This window comes from Malus sylvestris, chromosome 8 (assembly GCF_916048215.2).
Source record: "Malus sylvestris chromosome 8, drMalSylv7.2, whole genome shotgun sequence".
Taxonomy (NCBI): Eukaryota; Viridiplantae; Streptophyta; class Magnoliopsida; order Rosales; family Rosaceae; genus Malus; species Malus sylvestris.
In genome coordinates, this window is record NC_062267.1 from 5,292,875 (window position 1) to 5,320,734 (window position 27,860).

The 27,860-nt window shown below is 38.0% G+C and overlaps 4 protein-coding genes, 1 long non-coding RNA gene and 1 pseudogene across 12 annotated transcripts; all 6 read right to left on the reverse strand.

The window, feature by feature from the left end:
• Positions 1-2,847: 2,847 nt before the first annotated feature.
• On the reverse strand, positions 2,848-6,694 carry LOC126631895 (PHD finger protein ALFIN-LIKE 4-like). Its single transcript, XM_050302092.1, has 5 exons — positions 6,406-6,694; positions 6,267-6,299; positions 4,580-4,808; positions 3,655-3,787; positions 2,848-3,398 (listed from the first exon to the last, which is right to left on the reverse strand). Exons 1-5 carry the CDS (start codon positions 6,500-6,502, stop codon positions 3,120-3,122), a joined length of 771 nt encoding a protein of 256 aa, XP_050158049.1. The 5' UTR covers positions 6,503-6,694; the 3' UTR covers positions 2,848-3,119.
• A 1,219-nt stretch (positions 6,695-7,913) lies between these two features.
• Positions 7,914-15,500, reverse strand: LOC126632634 (pentatricopeptide repeat-containing protein At5g39710-like; annotated as a pseudogene).
• A 3,646-nt stretch (positions 15,501-19,146) lies between these two features.
• Positions 19,147-19,868, reverse strand: LOC126631906 (uncharacterized). Its single transcript, XR_007626493.1, has 2 exons — positions 19,834-19,868; positions 19,147-19,376 (listed from the first exon to the last, which is right to left on the reverse strand). It is a non-coding gene; the product is annotated as an uncharacterized LOC126631906 (long non-coding RNA).
• Positions 19,869-19,952: 84 nt separating this feature from the next.
• LOC126631903 (uncharacterized) lies at positions 19,953-22,993 on the reverse strand. 8 transcript variants are annotated; one of them, XR_007626488.1, is made up of 6 exons: positions 22,675-22,841; positions 22,531-22,596; positions 22,331-22,387; positions 21,290-21,354; positions 20,791-20,868; positions 19,953-20,050 (listed from the first exon to the last, which is right to left on the reverse strand). XR_007626488.1 is itself a non-coding variant. In XM_050302103.1 (5 exons), exons 1-5 carry the CDS (start codon positions 22,744-22,746, stop codon positions 20,847-20,849), a joined length of 282 nt encoding a protein of 93 aa, XP_050158060.1. In that variant the 5' UTR covers positions 22,747-22,840; the 3' UTR covers positions 20,510-20,846. The 8 variants fall into 8 exon arrangements, 4 of the variants coding, with proteins under 4 accessions (XP_050158060.1, XP_050158059.1, XP_050158057.1 ...); XR_007626487.1 differs by having other exon boundaries at positions 19,953-20,503; XM_050302103.1 differs by lacking the exon at positions 19,953-20,050 and having other exon boundaries at positions 20,510-20,868; positions 22,675-22,840.
• Positions 22,994-23,446: 453 nt separating this feature from the next.
• LOC126631888 (uncharacterized) lies at positions 23,447-25,137 on the reverse strand. The gene is made up of 4 exons (XM_050302084.1): positions 24,690-25,137; positions 24,160-24,419; positions 23,884-24,069; positions 23,447-23,785 (listed from the first exon to the last, which is right to left on the reverse strand). Exons 1-4 carry the CDS (start codon positions 25,135-25,137, stop codon positions 23,447-23,449), a joined length of 1,233 nt encoding a protein of 410 aa, XP_050158041.1.
• Positions 25,138-25,713: 576 nt separating this feature from the next.
• On the reverse strand, positions 25,714-27,621 carry LOC126631890 (uncharacterized). The gene is made up of 6 exons (XM_050302086.1): positions 27,050-27,621; positions 26,837-26,948; positions 26,537-26,727; positions 26,347-26,438; positions 26,058-26,207; positions 25,714-25,964 (listed from the first exon to the last, which is right to left on the reverse strand). The coding sequence occupies exons 1-6, from the start codon at positions 27,495-27,497 to the stop codon at positions 25,836-25,838; spliced, it is 1,122 nt and encodes a 373-aa protein (XP_050158043.1). The 5' UTR covers positions 27,498-27,621; the 3' UTR covers positions 25,714-25,835.
• Positions 27,622-27,860: the final 239 nt, after the last annotated feature.

Below are 27,860 nucleotides of genomic sequence, written 5' to 3' on the forward strand. Positions count from 1 at the left end.
TTGGAGTTTTTATTTATGATTAAGCTAAGTTTTGGATTGTACGCTTGCAATTATCTATTGGGATCTCTTTGTCATGTTGCTCGAATGAATATGTTGATGTAAGAAACTTTTGAAACTACTTTTTTTTTTCCTATTTTTTATTATTAAGGAGAAGGATTCTAGAGGTCGCACTTGGTGCGATGGCAAGTGCCTTCGTCCATGAGCGGTAGGTCTCTGGTTCGAGACTTAGGAGCAGCCTCTCCATAAATGGGGGTAAGGTTAGCCGACATTCATCTCTCCCAGACCCTGCGTAAAGCGGGAGCCTTGTGCACTGGGTACGACCTTTAAGGAGAAGGATTCTAAGCTTTTACAATACTTCAGGCGAGGGAAGGGAGGAGTTTCAAACTCTAAATACATAGATGGAAAGCCAACCGCCTATCTATTAAGATATTAGACCTTATACTTTGAAACCGCCTTAATATTGTGGGAAGCCCACCATCCAGAAATAACAAATGTTAGTCAGAAACCTAGTGCACAACTTGATGAGTGGAGTTGGGTGGGTGGTTTGGCTCTGGCCCCTCTTAAGTTAAAGGCAAGTTTGTTTCATTTGGCCTCCTCTCTACATTCATGAATGTTCCCAATTATTAACCTTTAATAAACTATCTTGAAAGCCCTAGAATTGGCATGCATCTTTTTAAAGGCTACATTGAATACTTTAGCCGCTATTAGTTAGGAAATTTTCAGTATGTCACACTGTCAATTGGTTGAGCGTACTTAATAAATAAATGAATTTTAGGCACGACGAAAATTTCATCACGTCACGTGATGAGCGGTTATGAGTGGTTGGGATTTGATTTGATTGTCACATTGCCAATTGGCAAAGCTTTCTTGATGCCACATGGATTTTTTGCTCAACAGACGCTCCGTTTACATTACGTGACAAGTGATTTGAATATAAGAGGATACATATCCTTTCGTTTAATGTCTCGTCTAATTGGCCAAGCATGTTTAATGAATATGTGGACTTCATTTCAAACTCAACAATCGCTTTATCAAGTCGCGCAATGAATAATTTAGAGACACCATGATACATTGAATACAAGAAGATATAATCTCATCTCGTTTGTGGAATTTTTTTTCAGGTCGACGGGTTGAGGACCCACTCTAACAACACCGATACTGTCCTCACTTAACCACATGCACAATCCTCAGGTGTGGGGTTTTATCACAAAATGTCTGCCAATGGGGACCCACCCAATCACGTGGCAACTCTAACAAGACTAATACTGTCCCCACTTAACCACCTGCACAATCATCAGGTGTGGGATTTTATCACAAAATGCTTCGATGTTGTTAGAGTAAGGTATTTCTATTTAAAATGCTTTCTTTCTTCCCTCCTGGCCAATGTGGGACACTGGGGTTCCAACACCGTTGACATAATATATTCTCTCCTAACAATGAACAATGTGCATCTGAACTAGACGTGATGTCAAATTTTCACCAGTAAATTGAACAACTATACATGTTGAAGTTGAACAAAACAAGAGGAGGAGGTGGCAGTTGGCATGGTCGGCGGGCTGCTGAAGAATCTGATCAAACACTCGAGAGGTGAAACGTCCATCAAACACACCATATGCGTGCGGAAGGACCTTTTTGTATTTCAATGGGACCCAGACTCCAATACCAGGGGCTAATCCGGTGCGATGCAAATAACTGTGGACCATCAGACCTTGGACATTTTCTTCAATCTCTATGGACCATCAATCCAAAGACGCCACTGAAAACATTGGGTCTCACGAGCTTTGTCCTCAGTTTCTCTTTCTTTTTCCCCATATTTTTCAGTGTGATCGGCACACGCGTTGGTAAATCACGTGTCATTATAAAAATTGTAGAATTTGTGTGTCAAAAAGTTAATAACTTAAAAAATAAATTTTTCTACCATTTACGTAAAAACACGGGATGTACATCTCATGTTCCCGTTACACTTAAAAATTTATCCTCTCTCACAGCTTATTGCCTTATCCTCAATGTGACATTGTCTGAACCTCCCTGAAATGTTCGTTGAAATGACTTGTATAGCACAAGTATAACGATATTGTGGCTCTTTGAGTTGGTTGCCACGGTTCGATGAAAATGATAAAAAATTGCTTAAAGGGTCAAAACATAAAATGAATCTTTAGAAATATCATAAGGCATTTTGTGCATATTTATCTGATATGATGAAAATATTGACGAAATCTGTTGAATTTAGCCGAAATCTAAGTTTATCCAATATGACTTCACCCAGTTTTCATATTTTTCTTGATTTTTCCGATATCAACAGTATCCAAAAAATTTCAAACACTACTAATATTACATTATTGGCTCGACATACTACAATTAGAGTGTACACGTTTCATATGAATAGCTCGCGTTTTATGTCATATAAATACATGACACACGAACACAGTCTGAACCGTTAACGAACATTGTTACACCATTTTGAAATCAAACACCAAAGACATGGAGGCCATCAACAAAAAAAGACCAAGTATTTAGCACACACGCTTTACTGTGTTTGAAACCAAACACTATTTTGGGCTTGGGCAGGGCCAATTCATTAGCTATACCGAGACTGGACCTTAGGGCCCGATTCAAAAAAGGGCTTCTAATAGAAGTGCTTTGATTGATCCTCACAAATTTTCACCCGAAAATCCTAGAGGGGGATCATCTTCCATTTCAAAGCACAAGGGGAATGAAGCAAAAATACACCTTCAAAATTTTCAGGATGAAATTTTTACACCCCTCACCGAAACGTTTGACACCTCCCGAGATTGAAGTTCAAAGACAAACAAGACAGAAGATGCTATAAGGTTGATGAAAATCCAATTGTGAAATAGAGACTATAATTTTATAAACACTGAGCTACATTCACGCAGATAAATGACAAGTTCCACACTCACAGGGGGGAAATCGTTTCCGACCTGAACATAAATACCCTAATTTAATTGAAATAGACAGCAGACTTGCAAACTACGCAACAAGTCAAGATCCAAGATAAAATTTCCTAAAGTTACAAGCTTTGAGACCGAGAGAAAACCTGACCTAGACAATTAGCAGTCAACCACGAGAATACGCAAGTCGCCTCCTCAGAAAAACCATCAATGTTTGGCTCTCTTGTTGCTGCAAGATGGGCATTTGTACTGCTTGATATGCTCGGCTCTTGCTGGGGTGATCTTGACACACTTACCGTGGAACCACTTCTCGCAAATGTCACAGCAAATCCAAAATTCATCAGATGCGTAGTTTTCTCCACAAGCCCCACACAGTGTCTCGCCATGCTCATCCTCGTCTTCATCTTCCAAACCTTCTTCCTCGTTCTCCTCCGCGTCCTTTGACTGCAATGCCTTTGAATACCTGGGTTGAGGCTCAGAACCTCGCTGCATTTGCCAACCGAATATGAATAAGATACAATCTGGCCAGGTTGTTCAGAAACCTAAAACTAATGATTCATCTTCTTGTCTGATGTTGGAATGACATCACAAGATTCACAGAAATTTCAGAGTTGTTATTTTCCGTTAAAAATATTTTATGAATATAGCAAAGTTTCCTCACGGGCACATCTATACTTTAAAAAAATAGAAGTAGAAACATCAAACAAGTAATTCAGAAACTGGCAATCAATTTTTTCCAGACCTTAGAGTTTGACTTAGATCTGTTGCTGCCATGATTTGAATTTGATGACTTCTCCTTCACTTGTTTCTTGGCTGTCCCTGTCACAACCTCGAATATTGTTGGAAGTTCATTTATCATATTAAAAAGGCGTTTCCTGCAATGTAGATACCAACATCATATTGGTAAGTGAATTCAAGATCAATAATACGGAGGTGTTGCAACACGAAACCAGAAGAGGTCACAAGAAAATGAGATTTGGATTGTAGTTAGCACTGCAAGCCGCCAAATGAAGGCAATGCTGGATAAGTACAATATCAGTACGGAAATTCACAGAAATAGATAGGCCACATTACAGTTTTTGGCGATGCTCTTTATTTAATTTTCATTTGCAAACAGAACTAACTTTACAGAAATAGGCCACATTACTTCCTTGTACATCAGAAATTTAAATAAAAGACTCCAAAAACTGCAACCGAAAAAAAGAATCCAAAATCCAAACACCTTCAACTACATTCCTAATAAAGATGTCAGAAGAAAGTAACACAACTATAGCACGATCACCTTCTAAATCTTCCAAAAAAGAACATAATCAATCATTTAAAACAGCTGTGAACAGTCGTAAAGCAAGTAGACTACAAAGCATCAACTTTACTATAGCTCAATCGTGAACAGAGGAATTACACAGCAAACATACAAGGTGCGTGTGCATAGACATTGGAACATAAAAAGTTTAAAAACACACAACGACAGGAAACTATAACATCAGGACGATGATTATGCCCTGACTTGACTTCATGGGAATAAAGAAAGCATTTTGCATGCCATATGCAGAACTGTTGGCCTGACCTAAAATTAAGTGATAACGTCAACTTGAACCCACAATTTGAATCCATTGAATCATACAGAATCAAACCACGCATTTATCATATGGTACAAAGAAGAATACCTATCAGCCTTATCAAATCCAAACCTCGCACCGAAATAAAATGCCACTGCAAGTAACCATGCGTCACTATGGACAGCAACCAAGGATAACCAATCCTTTTCTTGCATCCCATCTCTCGCAAAGTTGATACCAAGTGCTGGCTCTGGAAGCTCTGGAGGAACTTCCTCCGCAGGCAAATTAACTTCCCACTGCTCACTTGGGAATCCATAAAGGCAAAGATTTTCCTTCTCTGTCACGAAAGATGTTTAAGGTAACGTTACATGCTCTCCGAAAACTAAGGAAGCAATCAAGGTATGAGATAGAAACACGCTTAGAATTAACCATTACAACAGCTTTAAACAGCTGCATTCTCATTTTTCATCAAAATGTATAACACAAGGATAATCAAAATTTCAATTTTTTTAACAAAAGAACCCAAACCACAGCTGATCGCCTTGAAAAACATTTATTTATGTCTTTGAGGTGGTAATAAAAAAACTTCCTTCAATAACCGATCAAACCGCAACAATTCAATTCAACTTTCAAAACTTTAATCAGACATGAAAACACAACTAAACTCATTACTCTAACAATTAAACTCATTACTCTTTGCAAAATATGGTTAAGGTTGAATACGATAGAGTGGGAGCCTTGTTGGCCTAGGGTCGCCCTTTAACTCTAATAATTTTCGACAAAGAATATATACTTTCTAAGTTTGTATACACTCAACTGATAGTGCACTATTGAAAACTAATAATAATAAAATTTCTTCACATATATTCCAAGATAGTAAATAATTAATTTACCACTAAAAAACAAGTTGAAAATGGATTATTTATATGATTATTTTCATGAATTACTCAAAAAGCGTATATCAGGGCGCGCCTTGATGCAAAGAAAAGGTTGCTACCTAAAAATTACGGGTACGAGCCGTAAAAACAACCTGTTTTGGCATTGATGCGCACGATAGATGTTCCAACTCTCACAAAGCGGAGAGCCTTGACTTAGGTCGCCCTCTACTAAAAAAGCATATATATTTCACACACATGTCTTAAATACCAGGAATTATTAAAACCAGAAAACCCTAACTCAGTTATTTCGAAAAAAACACATTCTGTCATACAACCATGGTCTAAAATATCTATAATATCTCGATATTTCCATCAAAATTTCCGTGTTTTTGGATTACCGATATTTTTTTGAACTACCGATATCATCGATATTTTAGACCTTGCTAAGTCACTCATGTATCTTTCCATGCAATGTATAAAGTGTAAAATATTGTAATAATTCATTATATATAAATGATTATGGTGTGTTTAAACTTCTTTCCTTAATTACTACATATTTTCTACACTCACAATGTTTGTCAACTCGCTATATAATCAACTTAAATCAGTTATATCTATCATGCAGATCATTTCCTTCCAAATTTTTGTGATAAACTAATAGATAATTGACTAAATAAACATCTTGCAAAGTTTCAATAAAAATTTCTAAGTTTTTCTTTTAATTTCCGTGGTTTTTATTCAATTTTTATCGATATCGATAATATCTTAATATTTCCATCGAAATTTCCGTGTTTTTAGACTACCAATATTTCCGATATCATCGATATTTAATACCTCGCATACAACCAAATACCGCCTGCACTAAATCAAACAATTAAAAAAATTAAACAGAAATAAAATTAAGGAAAAACGCTGACCAGGGTCGCACTGCTGAAAAAAGTCTTCTACCTCTGCAACCACAAAAAAAAGGAAGAAAATTTAATCCTTCATCGAATTTCCATAGCTTTTGGAGTAATAGCGGAAAGTTGACGAAGAAAATTGGAGCGAAAAAGTTACCGGTGGTGAGAGCTTTAATCATGCCGGCCCTCCGCCCTTTGAAGTCTCTGAAGACCTCCTCCACCGTGCGCGGGTTGTACGGAGCACCGCCGTCCATGTGTTCACAATTGCGGAGAGAGAGAGAGAGAGAGAGAGAGAGAGAGAGTAAGTGGGAAAAAATGGGAGGGAAAGGTTGGGAAATATTTGACCTCTTACTCTGAGAGTTTGGGAAGAGAGAGAGAGAGTGGGCGTGTAGAGAGAGACAGAGAGAGATGGGGCGGATTTGAATCGGGACGAAACGGATTAATAAAGGGGATTTGATAAATGGGAAGAGTCCGTGAGGCTGACAATAACTGATCGGCTCAAATTATTTTGAAAAAATAAAATAAAAAAACCCCAGCGCGATTTATTAGTCTTTCGAATCAAGATCTTTGCCACGCTGGCATTGGTCGATTACTGTTGGTATGACCATGATTGGGATGGTTGTGGGTCCCCCACAGACAACAACTTGACGTGGCTTTAAAGATTTCAACAAATTCTTGGTGAATGAATCGAGAAACTTACGTAAAACAAATTTACAGTCCCGTAATGTTTTAATTCGTTAATATGTCTTTAATATGTCAGCGATATTTAATTTAGATCAATATCAACTGAAATTTAATTTTTGAGTAATGTTATTCATACCATGTTTTTTAATCACATTTTCATTCCATTTTAGATGTCATTTGATGAGGACAGTCACATCATTTGAAAAATTTGCAAAACCCAAGGAAATGAATGAGAAAGACTCCTCGTATACCACAATCATGATTTAATTAACTAGTTTTTTTAATTATTATTTTATTAAATAATGAACTAAATTAAAAATCTGATTAATTCAAATGATATGGCTATCCACATCAAATGCCACCTAAGGTGGTATGAAAATGTGATACAAAAACATGGTATGAATAACATTACTCTTAATTTTTTATTATTTTAAAAAAAATTAACGAAAAATCATATTTTTAAATTAAAAAAATCAATTATGATACTATTTACTTAACCCTTTATTTTATCATTATCATTAGACTCAAAGTTTTTAAACCTTTTTCATTAGTTTTCCATTATTTTAAAGGAACTTTAATGAAAAGCTCCCGGTATTGTTATTTTAACGAAAAACCACATTTTTACACTAAAAAGTTAATTTTGGTACTGTTCACTTCACCCTTTATTTTGTCATTATCATTAAAACTCAAAATTTTCAAACTATTTTTATTAGTTTTCTTTATTTTAATTGGTTTTTCCATTACTTCAGTCTTTTATCTCTCACGCTAATGAAGAGGATTTCAATTCCAAACCACAATTTTTTGGAAAGAAAATTTTTCGTTCAATTTTGTTCCAAAACTTTTTAAGATGCAATTTCACAAAATATATGGCGGATCCATTCTTCGATCCGAGTGGTTCAGGGACTACCCAAAATATTTCCGAGAACCATCCAACGATCTAGACAGGTGGTGAAAGAGAGAAGACTATCATGGTTGTGCAAATGTTGTGTAATAGAAGTTTTGAATTAAGAAGAAAAATATAATTTCAGACAAAGTAGAACACAAAGAAGGCCACAATGGATCTGCTATCTTCAACCTTGGTTCGAACAAAGAATATATACTCTCTCTCTCTCCATTTCCCACATGAACAGGTTGTGTCACCTAGAATTTTAATTAATAAAGGCAGACCGAAAACATTTAGTTTGTCATGAATCCATCGTGTAGATGGAAAGCATGCTCGAGCTTCATGTAGATGGAAAGCATCAGGCAGACCGCAGATGATATAAAAGCATGAGAAATCGCTGTTCTTGATCCTCTAGAGCTTACTTTTTCATGAATCCATCGTGTTCGTAAAAAGCTAGTTGCCAGTTAGAACCCTCAAGCTGCATTACTAATTTGCTTCACTGTCAAGTGCCTCCTTCCTTCTCCCAGACAAACATAAATGTTCATCTACCACTCTTCTGTAACTATCTACATCAACCACAGTGCATTTCTTACTCATGTAATCAAATATCCTCTCAGATTCAACCACCATCCCTTTTGCGCACAATTCCTTGATCAAAATCGAAAATCTCTCCAAACTGAAAATGTTATTGTTATCCAGAAAGTCTGCACTGCCATATTCACGTTGCCATCTTCGCAATAACCCTTAATTATGCAACCGTAGAGGTTGGTACGAAGCTCGTGACCATTCCCAAGCATGTCACGAACAAGCTCTTCAACTTCCCCCATTCTACCTCTCATATCACAAAGACTGCATATCACTGTGTTATACGAAAAGAAATTCGGAGAGCAACCCATTTGATGCATTTCCTTTGGAGGAAAAATAGCTCTTTCAGGTTCCCCACTTTCAACAAGAACTCTGAGTAGTCTATTAAAGCATGAAACACTCAGCTCTAGGCCTCTCATATTTATTTCCTTCAAAAGCGAAATCGCTCCATCTGGTTTTCTCAACTTACGGTACTCATTAATAATCACCACATATGCCACTTCAGGTTTCATCCCAAGGCTCACTATATCTTTAAGATGTTTAGTGGCGGTGTCTGCCCTCCCCTCAATGCAAAGCCCTTTCAAGATAGTCATGTGTGCTACTATATCATCCTTCACACAATGTAATCTCATCTTTGTCACCATCTCCTTCACCTCACCAATATGCCCACTCAAACACAAACCATGAATCAGAGCATTGTAACTGAACAGATTAGGCTCACAACCCAGTTTCTCCATTTCACTCATGCACTTCATCGCCTTCTCCAACTTGCCTTTCTTGCAATACCCATCAATCAAAGTTGTATAAGTTACCGAATCAGGCAAGCAATCCTTACTCTCCCTCATCTGACCCAAAACTCTCCATGCACTATCAAAATCACCCTTCCTACATAACCCATGAATCATGGTACTATAAGTGATCACATCTGGCTCACAACCATGCTTCTCCATTTCATACATACACTTCATCGCCTCCTCTGACTTGCCTTTCTTACAATACCCATCAATCAATATTGTACAAGTTATCCTATCAGGCAAGCAATCCCTACTCTCTGTCATCTGAACCAAAACTCTCCTAGCACTATCAAAATCACCCATCTTAAAAAACCCATGAATCATGGTATTATAAGTAATCACATTTGGCTCACAAATCATTTCATTAAACATCTTCTGGGCATTCTTAACATCACCCTTCTTACACAAACAATGAATCAAAATACTGTAGCTAATCTGATTAGGCTCACTACCCTGCTTCTCTGTCTCACTCATGCACTTCATCGCCTCCTCCAACTTGCCTTTCTTATAATACCCATCAATCAAAGTTGTATAAATTACCGTATCAGGCAAACAATCCTTATTTTCCCTCATACGACCCAAAACTTGCCTCGCACTATCAAAATCACTAGTCTTACAAAACCCATGAATCATAGTATTGTAAGTAATTATATCACGCTTGCAAGTCATTTCATCAAACACCTTCTGGGCACTCTTAGTGTCACCGTTGTTGAAAAACCCATGAATCAGAGCATTGTAAGTAAACATCTTAGGCTCACAATCCTGCTTTTCTTTTCACTCATGCACTTCATCGCCTCTTCCAACTCGCCTCTCTTACACTACCCATAAATCAAAGTTGTAAAGTTACTGTATCGGGCAAGCAGTCCTTACTATCCTTCATTCGATCCAAAACTCGCCTCACAGTATCCAAATCGCCCTTCTTACACAACCCATGAATCATGGTATTATAAGTAATCATATTCCGGTTGCAAGTCATTTCATCAAACACCTTCTGCGCATCGTTAACATCGCCATTCTTACAAAACCCATGAATCATAGTATTGCAAGTAATTATATCCCACTCGCAAGTCATTTCATCAAACACCTTCTGAGCATTCTTAGTATCACCCTTGTTAAAAGACCCACGAATCAGAGCATTGTAACAAACCAGGCAAACAACCCTGCTTCTTCATTTCACTCATGCACTTCATCGCCTCTTCCAACTCGCCTTTCTTATAGTACCCATCAATCAAAGTTGTATAAGTTACCGTACTGGGCAAGCAATCCTTTCTATCCTTCATTTGATCCAAAACTCGCCTTGCAGTATCCAAATCACCCTTCTTACAAAACCCATTAATCCAAGTGTTGTAAGTAACCATATCCCGCTTAGCAAGTCATTTCATCAAACACCTTCCGCGCATTCTTAACATCACACTTCTAACAAAATCCATGAATCATAGTATTGTAAGTAATAAGATTCGGCTTGCAAGTCATTTCATCAAACACCTTCTGGGCATTCATATTATCACCCTTGTTACAAAACCCGTGAATCAAAGCACTGTAAGTTAGATTAGGCTCACAGGTCATTTCATCAAACACCTTATGTGCATTCTCCATTTCACCCATTTTGCAAAACCCTCTGATCATTATCGTACAGGTAAAAACATCCGGCTTCACCAGAGCTTCCTTCACAAGGTGATCATGTATTTCCTTAGCCAAACTCAACCTGTCAGCCCTAATCAGCGCATCCAAAATCGCATTGTACAAAAACAAGCATTTCCCATTCTCGATCAACTTCGCCTTGTGAAACCAATCCATGGCGCTCGGATCTCCCCTCGTTTGCCATGAACCGCGATAAACCTGCTGAGCAAGAAATCATCGAGTCTATTGGATTCTTGAAGGAGAGAGGCAGCGATAGAGAAGAGAGAGTGGGAGAGGAGGTCAGTGATGGCCAAGTAGCAATGGCGAGTGTGGGAATAGTAGTTGGGATTAGGGTTAGGGTTTGAGGCCCAGTTGAAGAAGAAGAGCGCATGGTGAGGGTTGGCCTGAGCTTTGACCACGTTGATTACAAGGCTTGGTTTCAGAAGCGGCAGGCTTGGTTTCAGAAGCGGCGAGAACCGGTTAAGAGGGCCTGAGGGATTTTCGGTTCGCAGAAGGGAGTTTATGCGGATTTCCTCAGATCGATTTATAGATGTTAGAGACGGCTTTAGAGATGTAAAAAACTTCTCATCATCAATAACAATAGGGGTGTGAAATCCACACACCCCTTTTTACTTCTTACATACTTTTTTAATTTTCGGCCGTCAGATCGGGATGAATTGAAGAAGATTAAAGGACAAAAATCAACAAGGGTGTGTGAGAAGTAAAAAGGGGTGTGTGGATAGCACACCCCTAACAATAATAAATAATATCCCTAAAATATCCCTAGTCTTTTCCAATCGAAATGTCAATTCTTATATGACATGACATAGAAATGCGGCAAAGGAATTTGGTGTCAAATTTGACAACAGTTTCAAATCTATTTTTAGTAATTAATAAAAGTTTTTTCATAATTTTTACTATCATTTGCCTACATACTTTGTGTGTATGAACACATTTTTTTAGAAAATGAGAAGGAGAGAGGGAGGGAGAGAACATGGGGGAGTGGAAGGTTTTTGTTTTTTAATATTAGAGGTATTTTAACATCACATGTAGATGAGGCTTCAATAAAAAATAGTAAAATTTGGACATGTGAAATTACATTATTGCCCATCATTTTTTTTGTATGATAGAAGACTAAGTAGTCTTTTTACCATCTTTTAGTTGACAAAAAAGGTTTCATTAATTAATAGAGATATTTATCTTTTGTTTTAAAATATTAATTACAACTATAAAAAGTAAATAATGTAATAAATAATGGTTTAAATTTGACATATCGGTTGGAAAACAAAGTTTATAAAAAAGTAATGTGCCACATAAGCCTTCAAATTTAAATTTTATGTTTAAACTTTGACATCTTATTTGGAGATGATCTTAGGGTTCTTGTTGGTGTAGCCATTGATTTCCACATTGTCTCCAATTTGGGGATAACATATAATTCACTTCACTTTTGGCATTTCTGAATCAGTATTATTAAAAGAATAAGGAAATTGTAACAATAATCTTTCAACTTTAATCCAATTGAAGTAATAGCCCCTCAACTAAAAATCTATGGTATTTGACCCTTAACTCATCAAAACGTGTAACTATGATCTTTTTCGTCAACTCCGTTAGAACTTCCGTCAAAATAAGTGACATGTGTGGTACGTGAAGGTGAATCAAGGGGTAATATGGAAAACCAAATGAGAAAAATTGTGACAATAGTTCCTCAACTTTAACTCAATTGGAGAAATAGTCTCTCAACTTTAACTCAATTAGAACAATGATTCTTCAATTTTAACCTAATTGTAGCAATGGTTTTTTAACCATAACTCATTTTGACAGAGTTGATGAAATTGACTATAGCGACACATTTTGATGAGCTAAGGACCAACGGTCATGAACTTTTAGTTGGAAGACAATTTTTCCAATTAAATTAAAGTTGAAAGACCATTGGTACAATTTTTCCAAGAGAAGAAGACCTCTTTCTTTAAGGGGTGTGATATCCACACACCCCATTTTACTTCTCACACACCCTTCTAATTTTTGACCGTCGGATATGATGAATTGAAGAAGATCAACGGATAGAAATTAACAAGGGTGTGTGAGAAGTAATTTGGGGTGTGTGGATAGCACACCCCTTCTTTAAAATGCCAATCATGCCTATATTTTTCCTATTTTACCCTTGCTTCCACCAAACAATATTTACGTAGTGTATAGAGACACCAACTCTCTCTCCCCACCTACTTCTTGCTTTTCTGTTACACATGGATTTGGTGACAGGAAATTGAATCATACAATTTTTGCTTCTTTCTTTGTTCATTAACTTGGAAAATTGTAATTTCTTAAGGATATTCTTTATGTGATTGTAATGTGACAAGAGAAAAACCACAGTTAAATTTATGTCCAACGGAAATCTGAAGCATGAAGTTTGTAAGTCGTGCCTAGCACATGTGATGTAAGCGTGTTTAGTGCATATTTTAAAGACCTCTAATCCATAAACCAAAATAGTGCACTTTGGTGCACATTGGGGGACAACATCCACTAGGCCGCCGGAGTGTAGCGACACCAACAGCTTGGGGAGCAATTTGAAGTAAAGCGTTCGACCAGGCCATGGGGTGGAGTTGAACTCCATCGATGTGGTCAATCGCCGCCACGAGGGTGTCTACGGAAAGCAGAAGCAGGTCTGAGCTTCACGTTGAAGGAAAAATACCTAAACCTGCGGTCGAGAGATAGTTGTCTGATAAGGGATGTATGAAATGGAGAGAGGAGCCGTGGTGGTCTGATCCGAGGCACATAAAAGCGTGTCAAATCGATGTTTTTTATTCTGAAAGAGTGTACTTGTACATGGCTTATGCCTCCATCTAATTCATCATAGCCAAAATGCCAATTAGAACCTTGAACCCTTGATTACTGGTTGTTTTACTACCAAGTATCCTCAGTTATCTCCCTAAAATGCTCATCTAGCACCCTTCTGTAATTATCCACATCAGCCACGGTGCATCTCTTATGCATATCGTCAAATACCCTCTCAGCCTCAACGACCATCCCTTTCGCACATAACTCCTCAACAACAACCGAAAAGCTCTCCAAACTAATAATGTATTTAGCATCCAGTGCTGCACAGAAAGCCTGCATTGCCATTTTCACATTGCCATCCTCACAATAACCCTTAATCACGCGACTGTAGAGGGCGGTATCAAGCTCATGACCATTCTGAAGCATGTCATGAACAAGCTCCTCAACTACCCCCATTCTACCTCTCATATCACAAAGACTACTTATCACTGTGTTATACGAAAAGAAATTTGGGGAGCAGCCCATCTGTGGCATCTGCTTCAGAAGAACAATAGCTCTTTCCAGGTCCCCGTTTTCCACAAGAACGGTTAGCAGTCTATTGAAGTTTGAAACACCTGGCTCTAGGCCTCTCATCCTCATTTCCCTCAAAAAGGAAACAGCTCCATCCGGTTTTCTCATCTTACAGTACTCATTAAAAACGATCCCGTATGCTGCCACATCCGGTTTCATCCCAAGGCTCACTATATCTTTAAGATGTTTAGCAGCGTCGTCAGGCCTCCCCGCAATGCAAAGCCCTTTCAAGATAGCCGTATGTGTTGCTATATCGTCCTTCACACCATTTAACCTCATCTTTGTCACCATCCTCTTTGCCTCACCAACATTCCCACTCAAACACAAACCATGAATTAAAGCATTGTAAGTAAATAGATTAGGCTCACAACCCTGCTTCTCCATTTCACTCATACACTTCATCGCCTCCTCCAACTCGCCTTTCTTACAATACCCATCAATCAAAGTTGTATAAGTTACCGTACCAGGCAAGCAATCCTTACTCTCCCTCATCCGGCCCAAAACTCGCACCGCACTATTGAAATCACCCGTCTTACAAAACCCGTGAATTATAGTATTGTAAGTAATCACATTCGGCTCACAAGTCATTTCATCAAACACCTTCCGGGCATTCTCAATTTCACCCCTTTTGCAGAACCCCCTGATCATTATCGTACAAGTCGAAACATCCGGCTTCACCAAACCTTCCTTCACAATCTGATCATAAATTGCCTTAGCTAAACTCATCCTGTTAGCCCTAACAAGCACACCCAAAATAGCATTGTACGAAAACAAGCATTTCCCACTCTCAATCATCTTTGCCCTGTGAAACCAATCCATGGCGGCTCGGATATCACCCAATCCACCGTGAGCGGTGATGAACCTGCCGAGCAAGAAATCATAGAGTCTGTTGGATTCTACAAGTAGTGAGGCGGCGGTGGAGAAGAGAGAGTGGGAGAGGAGGAGGTCGGTGATGGCCAAGTAGCAATTGTGAGTGTGGGAGTATTTGTTGGGATTAGGGTTGGGAATTGAGGCCCAGTTGAAGAAGAAGAGGGCATGGTAAGGATTGGTCTGAGATTTGATGACTTGGGTAACAAGTCTTGGGTTCAGGTGAGGTGAAAACTGGTTAAGAGGGGCTGAGCTGACATTGGAGGGGTTGGGTTTTTGGGGATTTAGGGTTTGCAGAACGTAGGTTATGGAGGTTAAGAGAGAGAAATTTGGAGATGTGTGAGATGGCTTGATTAGGGTTCTTGGTGGCGTGGCCATTGATTTTCCGAGGACCCTTCTTCCAGCAGAAGAAGACGGTGACTTGGTGTGTTTCTAATTTGACATACGCACTTTTCAAGAAGCCAAAAACGATATATATAAACATAGCAATTTGTTTTTTTTTATTACCAACAACACACAGTTACAAGAAAGAGACCTACATACAACACAAACACAAAAACAAAAGTATGGACCAAAGTACAACAGAAAACAGGAAAAAAATCGAATAGCTTGCATCCTCTGCCACAGCTTCCTCCGCCTCTACCGTAGCATTCTCCGTCGTTGCTGCCATCCGAAAGACCTCCAGACTCGAACCAGTTGCTAGAAAGCAAGCCAAATCGAGCCCTCAAAGTGGCTAAAAAGAAGGCTTCAACAACAGCCAAAGAGCACATTGAAGATCGGCACCACAAATCAAAGGAAGCTCGCAGGAAACAACCCACGAGCAATAGAGGCAAGAAGGCCAAGTCGAGGCAAGAAGGTGGTGAGAACATCCGAGCATCGAAAAAATCCGAAGCTCTACACATCTCTCTCCTAAATGGGAATCGCGAGGATTCGCGTTCACGGTGTGGATTAGTGAAAGCCGATCTAGAGGATGAGAGCACTGAAGGAGTGAGCCAAGTGGAAAGGGTAGGGTGTGGAGTGATGAAAACAAAGTAGGTGGAGGGAAAAGGAAAGGAAGAAAGGGGAGTTGAGGAAGGGAAACCAGAAGCAGCAATAGAGGAAAAAACCAACAGGGACAAAAGGAAAGAAAATGAAAACAAGAGGAGCAAGGGGCTACCACCAACCCTAGTTATAGCTAAGATCAGTGGTAGGGAGGAGGAGAACAGAAGTTGGAGATGCACTCACACGCAGGCGGTGAGAAGAACTTTCACGAAGGAAAGGAGAACTCTCACGAAGGAGAGAACAATTTTTTTTTTTAAAAACATAGCAATTTTAGACCAATAGAAGGTGTGTTAATTTTTAAGAGCCAAAGCGATGATGTTAACAGGTGTTCGTATTAAGTATGTTTTGTATTGTGATCAACTCAAATAGTTGATTTGGAATATAATTGGCTTTTTATATTAGCATCTCACAAAATGTTGAATGCACTCAACATTAAAATTTAATATTAAATAACTTATTTACCCCACTTTGCAATAATAATTTTGACCATATCACTTTTAGCGCGGTAAATGCCAAGCTTTTCAAGAACTAGCCAACTTGGTACAGCTCATACTTTGATCTCCGATATTCTTATACCGGACACTAATATTGGGTTACATTGGTTGCTTATGCACATGGAAAAAAAAATCGATAATATCGGCGAAATATCACCGATATTATCGTTTTTTTGGAGATCCAATATTTTTTTAACTATCCAAATGATTTTCGTCAAAATATCGAGATATTATCGATAATATCGCGATATTTTTAAAATTATCGATAATATCGCCACATAATACTAGAAATACTTAAATATGTTGAAAAAACTCAACACATACTTCACTTGATTATAGCCCAAAGGGCGAACAAGATATGGTTTACTGAGCAGGGGAATGTGGGTTTTATAGGACAAATTGCGAGGGCAGTGAGCAAGCATGGGTGATGTGGGACTCTCCCAATAGGAGAAAATCAGAATTTCGGCCGAAAATTTACACCCACTTTAAACGGCCATAACTTTGTCAACACTCAACGAAATCAAGCAAGACAAAAACGAAAGTTGTAGCCCTCGAAGCGACAAAGAGAATGGTACCTCACACGACGTCTGAATCGTCGTGGTTTGGCCGAAAAATGCCTCGAAAGTCACTGAGATCGCCGGAAACTGGGTAAGATTCAAATGAGTATAACTTTTTTAATACTCAACGAAATTGAGTGAAACAAAAAGGAAAGTTGTACTACTCGACGAGACGAAGAGATTGATGCCTTTCACGCCGGCCAACTCACCGTGGTTTGGCCGGAAATTTCCTCGAAAGCCACTGAGGTCGCCGGAAATTGGGTAAGATTCAAATGAGTATAACTTTTTCAATACGCAACGAAATTGAGTGAAACAAAAAGAAAAGTTGTAGCCCTCGAAGAGACGAAGAGAATGGTACCTCACACGATGTCTGAATCGTTGTGGTTTGGCCGGAAATTGTCTCGAAAGCCACTGAGGTCGCCGGAAACTGGGTAAGATTCAAATGAGTATAACTTTTTCAATACTCAACGAAATTGAGTGAAACAAAAAGGAAAGTTGTACTACTCGACGAGACGAAGAGATTGATACCTTGCACGCCGGCCAAAATTCAATTGACACACTCCTGGCTTCTAAAATTCAATTCTTTTACTTTATATAAACTTGAAAAAACATAATCGGTATCCAAATTAAAGTTTAGTCTTATTCTTATGTGTAAGAAATTTAAAGTGTCAAATTCGGCACATTATTCTTCATCATTTTATTCACTTCCCTTTTTTTTTTAATATCCTAAATAAAACCTCCAAATATTGTACTAATTAATTATATATAAATGATTATGGTGTGTTTAAACTTCTTTCATTAATTACTACATATTTTCTACACTCACAATGTTTGCCAGCTCGCTATATAATCAACTTAAATCAGTTAAATCCATCGTGCAATGCATTTCCTTCCAATTTTTTGTGATAAACTAATAGATAATTGACTAAATAAACATCCTACAAAGTTTCATTAAAAATTTCCAAGTTTTTCTTACAATTTCCGTGGTTTCCATGTAATTTTTATCGATATCGATATTATCCCGATATTTCCATCGATATTTCCGTGTTTTCGGACTACCGATATTTCCGATATTACCGATATTTTCTTCCTTGCTTATGCAGACACTAATACTTGGCAACAGAGATGACATTGAAACAAATGTCAAATAGTAGCTTGGCTGTTCTTACAACCGTACCTCAAGCTATTGACAGGTATGATCTGTCTGGGCAAGTGGCGTATCCTAAGCATCACAAGCAATCAGATGTACCTGTCATATATTGTCTAGCTGCAAAAACAAAGGTACATACATACATACATACTGTATGATACAGGCTTCAATTATGTCTTTAAAAATGAGCCCTGGTTGGCTTCACAAGGTCATTTTCAACAATTAAATTTCTAAGAGTAACAATTTACGGGGATTTCTATTGAAGGAAGTTTTCATCAACCCATCTCTCGTGGAACCTTCACAATGAAGCCATTGCTGATGTTACCCTACTTAACGAAGGTAAACATCAGTCGATGCAAACTATACTAAGATGATTTCAAATCATCATTTTGAAATCATTCGGCAAACTAAACGTTCAGATGATTTGAAATCTTTTGGCAAACTAAACATTCAAATGGTTAGATTCAATTCCTGAAATTTAAAAATGAGTGTTATAAGATTTGAGAAATGTGGGATGTATAAAAAATGTGAGGTGGATGTATAAAATATAAGGTGTATATTGAGAATGTGGGGTGTGGGGTATTATGGGAAAGTATGTGGGGTGTATTAAGATAATTTTTAAGTGAAAAAGCAAATGTGGGGTATATTAAATATGTAGGATTTATTCAACAATTAGTGGGGTGTTAATATAATAAGTGATATAATTTTGACAAAAAATCAATTTCATATAGTAATTAGTATAGACGTACTTTTAAACACACTCTTACATACATAAATTGCAGTTTTACTCAATATTACCATCGTTTTAGTCTCAAACTAGTAATATGCCCGCGCGATGCTGCGGGACTTGAATACATCAGCCTTAAATACATGAAAAAGACACATTTAACCTGAAAAACATTCAACATAATCATGAACAAACAAAAAGGATAAACAACACAGAGTCTACTGTTGCTGCCTCAGCAGCATCTTGAACGGGTAGAATACCAATTAACCCCTTCTGTTCCTGCTGCCATAACTCATGCTCTACCAATTTGACCAATTTTATCAATTCGATAATCCACCAGTTAGAAAAACCCAACTTACAAACCGCATAACGATCAATTACCTAGAAAAAGGAAAAAGGAAAGTTGGCATTTGAAATTAACTCTGGTCAAATTGAAGAATAAAATATGCAAAATTTTTGCAGTAAAAAGTAATAACGTATGATCCTTCAATGTTTCACCCATAAAATTCCAAATCTATCAATGTTTCACCATATAATTCCAAATCTATAAACACAAAAACGCAGAACAAAGTAAAATTACTTATAAAACCGTGTGCGTGGGAAGCATTTTTATCAAACAGGTAGTGGGCACTAAGCATTCAATTTGACATAATCGAGCTCATCTACACTTGTTTATCCATTGAACAAAAGAGACACTATGAATGTAAATGTTGTTTTTAAACTCAAATCGGACGCGTAAAAGTACTCTTAACATGGTTCGTAAATTTTATTTCATCAAGTGATTTCAAAATTCAACAAATTGAATAAATCAAAACACATAAGAAATATGAAAAATTACATTTAGAAGAACTGGAAGACAAATTTACATTTTTGGGTTTTTTTTTTTTTTTTTTTTTTTGGTACCCTCCACCACCCACACAAACACAAACACACACACCAGGTTTCGAACCTGGGACCTAGAAGGAATAATACCATCCCAGAAAACTCGTGCATCCTCTCAACGAAGCTTTGCTGGCTCTCTATTTTTCTCACCTGCAATTAAGAGTCTAGACCCCCTAATTTATCAATAAACAAATAAACATTGTTAAAAACCCAAAATTACCCAATTGGAATAATGATAACAATTGGACAAAGCAGAAGAAACCGTAGAGAATCAACAGTTCAGAGTCCACAACCTGATACTTTTACCGAGTTCATACAGCTAAAGGAGCAATACAATTACTAAATTGTAAAGAAAAATCTTCAAAAAATAGCATCTAATAGCACATCAGATAGTAAACTTGGAATTAACTACAGATTCTGCAAGACAGCATTTAAGATAGATGTGTAAACAATATGGAATCAAATCTCCACCTAAATGGGTTGTTGGAGAACCTGCAATCCTTGAAAATTGTTGTAATTCAAATCCAAGTAATTAAGATGATTCAAATGGAGCAAAAAGGATTTATCTTACCACCCAACCAAGTATTACTGTTGTTGAAATTCCAATCATAGAGGTGGAAATCCTACTGAAAATTGGGATTAGTGAGGCGAAGTTGAAGGATCTTGATATGTCAAACGACAATTTAAATAAAGATATATCCGTTATGTTTGAGAGTTTGTCTATTTGTAGTTCGGAGAGAATAAAGTCATTATCGTTGGGGTTTAATAATCTTTCAAGCCATTTTACAGGACTCTTCCCAGTTCAATATCAAGTCTCATCCCAGTTTAACAGGACTCTTCCAGAAAGTATTGGTCAACTTAAATTGCTAATTAAATTAGATATATCTCATAATTCAATGAAAATTAAACATACCAGGTGAGCAATACCAGACATTCCTGCCTTCAAGCAACTGGATATTGTCTCCATGTTCAACTAAACCTCCACAGAAAACTGCAAAAAAAATGATGAGAATCATTTAGAAACGGGGAAAAACCGATATTAATAAATAAAAAAGAAGTCGGAGAAAAAATAGAGAGAAAACACTTCCTTTTGCAGAGCCATCCTCTTGATTTACATAGCTAAAAGGTAGCGTTTAATGACAATTAAACACGCATTTAGTTCCTCCATGTTTTTTACATAATCTCTTTTTATATTTGCAAATATAACTTTCAAAACCGAAACTCTCTCTAATTTCACACAAAAATGTAAATTTGCACAGTAATTACTACAATTTGAAGCAAAATTCAAGTTACCCAATACTCCAATTCAACAATTAACAAAAAAAACCAATATTCCCAACGAAGAAAACAAAACACAAACAGATGAAACCCAAAATAAAGAATCTACACTTTGTAGAGAAAGATAACTTTACCTCCCTCCATGCACAGTAATTGAAATTCCAGATAATGGGTTTGTTGGGTGGTGGCGGTGATTTTGCTGCAAGAGAAAGTTGGAGAAAATGGACAAAAATGTTAGTAAAATGAAGAACAAAAACCATTAATCAGACAACCCAAATTCAGTTTTCCATTTAGCATTTTTCCAAAAGAAGGCAATCAATTGCTGACACATGTAAAAAATCAGAGTTTGAAAACTAAAAATCAAGCAAGTTGAGGAGCAGAAGCAGGTGACTGTGGACGATACAGAAGTTTTTTAGAGAAGATCAAAATATATAATCTAGAAAAACAAATAAAGCAGCCAATCCAAAGTTAAATAAACAGAAAGAAAAAAGGGGAGAAAAAGACAACCTGAATTCAAAATGTTCCACATGCTGTATTCAAATTGATTACAAAACGATTACATATCTGAAATTGATATCAACTCACCTAAACACTTCATTTTCTATATTCTATTGGGTTTAATTTTTTTTTTCTTTTTTTTTTTCATTTTTACCATACCAATCTGTGCATTTTTCTGTCAGTATGCCTTAACTTTTGAGTCACTATATACACCTACTATATAACCCCCCCCCCCCCCCCGCTCTCTCTCTAGCTATCCTTTTAAATAGCTTTATCATAAACCCATGCTCACTTTCACCCAACAACAAAAGAAACAGAGGAGAAAGGAAGACACCACATTTAATTAATTCATGATTCTGTGTAATTAGCTTTGATTGAACTGGAAAGCATCAAAAGAAGGTCATACATTATCAGCAGATGTTCATGCAGTGCAGCTGAGTTCTTCAAATCATTAAAAACATCCTACTTTATTTCAATTGAAAACTAAATCAAATCAGATAATCCAAAAGCACACAGAAAACCCACAAAATTAGAAAGGCAAAATTTAAACACAACCCCCAAACTTACAAAAGCAAAATTTAAACACAATATTCATCCCTAAATTGAAAACCACCCATCCAAAAAAATAAATTAGATGCACTAACAAAGCTAAAAAATATGGCCAATATCAAACTCACCTTGATGCCCAGTGGATCTGGAACCATGGTTGGAGAAGAAGAGAGAATGAAGCTGCCCTAAAGGTCACCGAGCATCAGGTTCTGAGTGGGAGGTGAAATAAATTAAAAAAAAAAGGAAATTTCAATCTATTTGTAAATCCAAAATCATAAAACCCCATATTTGAGCAAAACAAAACCCCCAAGATACTCGAAAAACTTACAGGATTGACGATTTCCTGAAAACCAAGCTTTTCTAGGTTAAAAATTTCTTCCCGAAGGCAACAGATCTAACATACTTGGAAAGAAAATTCGATCACGAATTGGAAAAGAAAAAAGAAAAAACTGAGAGTGAGAGAGAGACGAACCTTCATACGGATGCTAGCGATCCGGAGCCCGAGAAATCTGTGGAAGCAAATGGAAGAGCCCTGATTTTCCATTTTTCTTCCGTTCTAGGATGAGAGAAACGGAAGAGATGGGAGTTGTGGCCGCTAGGGTTTGAGAAGGACAGAAACAGGAAGAGTGAGAGATGAGAGAGCGAGTCGGGAGAGAGGGGGGGGGGGAAGAAAAGGCAGTGGTAATTTTGTAAATAAAGTGAAATTCGACTCAAACCTACGGACACAATTACCCTCTTAACTTTTAATAATTACTCTCCAACCCAGACACAGATTTGGTGGCTGTGATGTAAATAAGGCAAAATCAAGGGGGGAAATTTTGACTGTAGCTAAGCTACAGTCAAATCCCTCCTCAATTTTAGAATAGATAATATTTGACTTTTACAAAACTTATGAATTTCATTCTATAAAAGTACTTTCAAAACACACCGTTGCGTTCTTAAATTTTTGATAAAGCAAATATTCTAAATTGCTTCAATTTATAAAGAAAAAAAAAATTCAAATTCAAGTGAAAGAGCACATCGTTGTTTTTTTTAATTTTTTTAATTTTATTTTATTTTATACAAACTCAATCAACTAAAGATATTGAAAAACACAAACGTTTAGCATTCTTTGGGTTCAAACCCAGCGATGCTCCACATGTTACATTTTATGATGTTGGTGATCACATTCATACTCACTAGTGCAAAGCCTTCCTTTTTGTGGCGATTTGATGTCAGTAGCTGCAACTAGCAAACTCACACGATCACATTGTTCTTGGGGGACAGCATCCGCTCGGCGGCCGGAGCGTAGCGACACCAACAGATTTCGGAGCAACTCGAAGCAAATGGTTAGACCAGGCCATGAGGTGGAACTGAACTCTGTCCATCTGATCGATCGCCGAGTGAAGAGTCTCTTTAATTTCGGTGTGATCACAGCAATGTATGAGCCCGGCGGAGCTGACATATGAAGGCATCAAGCTCTTGCCTTCTAACCTGGATATCACAAGCTGGTAACCACTTGCATATGCTTCCTCATGAAGGCTTCTAAGCCCTGATCGATCTGCGGGCGAACCTTTTGCTACCGAGTGTATGCAAATCAAGCCCTACATTTATTTTTAGAGCATAAAATTTGAGAACCAGTACCTGTGCATTAAACATGTACGTATGTCACATGTGTTCGTAGGGCAGAATTTCTCCTTACCTCTTCGGTTCGTTTGATGTCCAATCCAAACCGTGCTTCACCGGGTTCAGGTATCAATTCGATCAACAGTTCTGCAACTCCGGGCATAAACCAAAGCCTTATGCCCTGCGCGATTTGGACCGTCGTTGTGTGGTTTTGTTGTTGCTTGTTCCAATTCATTTCCTTTCCTATTAAATTATTTTTATCCTTCACGTAATAAGGGAAATTAATCGAACCCCTTAATAACTGGTTACTAGCTAGAAATTCAGCTTGAGTTAGAAGAGACTGAGATTATACCGAGGACACAATCTGTTCTGTTTGGATGTTAACAAAAATAAGCGGGGCTCCAGAAGCAACTGCAGCAGAAAACCAAGCCATGCACCGGGCAGTTGTGGCCTCCGTGCAGTACTCGCCTGGCAGCGGCATGAACAGAATGGAGCTAACGATCGTGCACCGTTGGTCGGGCAAGTGGCTGTCGACCTTCATCTTCCAGTCATATTTAACTCCCTTTTTGTTGTATCCCCTGTATTCCACATTCACCAAACTCCTGCTCATGTCTGCAAAATCACATAAACAGCAATGAACGAAGGTCGTTGGATCAAAATTTTCGTAACTCGTGAATGAATGTACGATCTTTATTCAAACAATGTGGAATGAAAACATAATATGCAGTCCTGGTTCATAGTATGACAGCGTGACATGTTTTATGAGACTTGATAATAATCGCTAATCAACGGCAAGACAACATAACACGTCAGATATCTTATAAGAGATCGTCACTAAATACAGTACCAACATGGACTGGAAACCGGCGAAGAAAAACGTACCTTGCAGCTCAGTGAATTGATCCGAGGTCAAGTCCCCCAAAACTGCAACATGTCTATCATCCGTAGCCGCTTTGATCGTATACTTTTTGTGAAGCATCGAAAGCCTCTCAGCCACAACGCCCGTCCGGAGCTTGAGAGTGCTATCACCCCTCCTCACCTTCACCCAAATGACATCCACATTGCTGAACTTAGCGAGCAGCGACGTAAGCTCTGCCTTGGCTTTCGTAGGCACGAAAAGCTCGTCACCAATATTGTCACGGCTCTCGGAGTTATAAACCCCTTCAATGATGTCCCCGGGCAATGGCATGCTCTCGTCCCACTCTTCCGACGCCTCTTGCTTCACTTGCTTCACGCAAACCAGCGTCGTTGCAACAGCTGCCATATTTTTCCTCTTCAGAGTGCAGAAGCTGCTTCCCATTATCTTATCGATCGAATTCGACGAAGACATAGTTCGTGGAGATCTTAGGAATCTCCATCCGTGTTCGAACACTCCAACGTTAATTTTCGGTTACTTCGCCGTACTCTCGGTGAGGAACATTGTCATCCTTCTGAGGGCGTATTTATATTATTATATAGTGATGCTATCTAGAAATCCCGCTGGCAGATTTTTCAGTATGACCGGTACACAGGTGGTACACCATGTGTTACTATACAAATGATGAGATATGTGTGTTAAAAAGTTAATAACTTAAAAAATAAAATTTCCCACCACTTTTATTAAAACACGTGATGTACCACTTATGTTCCTGTCACAATGAAAAATTTCTCCAATTTTACATGGGATTTTATGTGAAAATTTTAATTAGGAACCCATAAATTAAGAGCAAACACAAAATTTAGTATAATAATCCGTAATTAAAGTCAAACATCTGCAAATGTATGATCATTTCTTGTACATGTTACTTTCAATTTCTCAAGATATTAGTCACATTCCCTCGATAAAAAATAATTACAAAAACGCTATCTAGAAAACAACGGAAATAATTGATTGGACTACTCTCGAATGCAAAATTGGGTGGCGACATATGAACTAGGTCATCCGTGAGGCACCCCTCACAAAAAAAAAGTCAAACTCTCTGTATTTTAATCTCATCTAACTCCAGGATGACCGAAATTTGGGGTGAGAAGATATGTACTTTATTCACATTATGGGACAAGTTCAGCTATTTCTCTTTCAAGCCTAGAGATTTCAGCTTCAGCATGAACCCTCGTGTTTGCGTCGTCGGACTCTAAACTCGGTGTCAACCTAGAAATCTGCCTGTTGATGCTTCGAATCTGCGTGTTTGATCGAAAAAATGAAAGGGTAAGGAAAAATAAACACGTAAATAAGAAATAATTCTATGAAGTAGTTTATAGAGGAGGACAAACCTTTCTAGAGGGCCATCTGTTTAATCCGTTTCGGCGGCATATCCTTTTCACAACAGTTGGGCAAACCTTCAATCTCCTAGCAGCTTTTTGAATCGGAAGATGGAAGTAACCACGAAGATCGTCCAACGTCATGTTTGCTGTTCTCTCCCTCTGCACTACTTCCACAGCATTACACAAACAAACATGTCAAAAAAATGTAAATGTACTTAGAGAAGTAAATTAGTGACACAAATTAAGATAAATGACATAATTTGAGAGCTTTTGGATTGAGAGAAAGGTTAACAACAACCTGCGCTGCAAGGGAAATCCTCTCGTTCTCATCCTCAGCCGCCTCTGGTTGATCAGCAGCGCGCTGTTGTTGTTCCACTTCACCGGCTCTTCCTGAAATTGACAAAAAAAAATACTCAAGTAATCAACAGTATATGGCGATTAAATTTTCAGAATGACAGAAGTTCGCGGGGAAAATCAAACACATGAACCTGAATTTAGAGGAGATGGTGGGAAAGTGAAGTCATTGGTGTTTAGAATGTCATCCCACTCGAGTCCAACGCAGAGAGCCTCGTAGAAGATTGCCATTGGATCTCGCTGCATAATGTATCCCTCTAGCTTTCTCTCTAGGCAGTACTGCATCAGAAATTGCTTCACCTCCTCTATGCTTTTCTTGCAAAAACTAAATTCCAAAACGAAAAAAATGTATTTAGTCTTTTTGTTCATGTTTAAACGGATCACACCCTTTGCGAATGAGATGGAACGAAACAAACAGGATCGAAAAAACTTACTCAAACATTTGATACTGATGATTGTCGGAAGATTTCATATCGAAACTGTGGAGAATTGCATGACTGATCATACCGAACCTTCCATGAATGTCAAATTTCATGACATGATTGCCTTTCCACACCAGATGAAATCAATACCATAATCAACACATAAACCGAATAGTACCCACTAAACCGACACTAATTTACACGAAAAATAAACTTAAAACTTACCATTGGAGTGTATGATTTCCCTAAGCAGTTGGCAACAACTGCAGTTAAATGGAACCGGTATCGCAGGCCAAACCGAAAGCGGCACGGGATCACCAAAACCCTGATTCTGCTCATCGTTGTCCCCTCTGGGAGGACTAGTACCACTCGATTCTCCGATAATATGCGAGGGACCGGCTTGCGAATCAACGTTCCCTCCGCCATTAGTACACTGATTGAGGAAATCCCATGTTGCTTGATCCAACAAAGGGTCGTCCAAGTCTTGGATTCCCTCATCAAACAGAGAAATTGGATTAGTAGGGCAAGTGAGTCCCTCATCGTCCAAAGGCGGTAACGGTACGTTCTCATCGAGGATCGGATGTTCGGAATCATATAGAAAGTTAATAATATCGGAACACAGGCCATTTTCGTACGGGTCATGGTACGGTACAACAGCCCTAGGATCTGCCATGCATAAAAAAATTGTATCTATCTACAGAAACTATACAATTATCTGAAGTTTCACGTCGAAATGTTTCTTTTGATTCTTCGGTTTTTTGTTTGATTTTGCAAGTTTTGCCTAGACCGAAAGCGAATTGGAGGGTCTCGAGCACCAAATTTTGGTGCTCGAGAGAAATGGGAACAGGTCTTTTTTTGAATTGGAAGTGAAAGTTTTGAGAGGGTGCAAAGAAATAGAGGAACAAGGCGCGAGTGACGGTTAATTACCGTTTGGACAAGAGTCTGTTGGGATTTTTTAAAGGTTTTGAGGCTATCATCCTGTGCTGTGTGTTCCATCGTAAGGATCTTATTCCTTTTGTTTTTTTTTTCCTAAAGG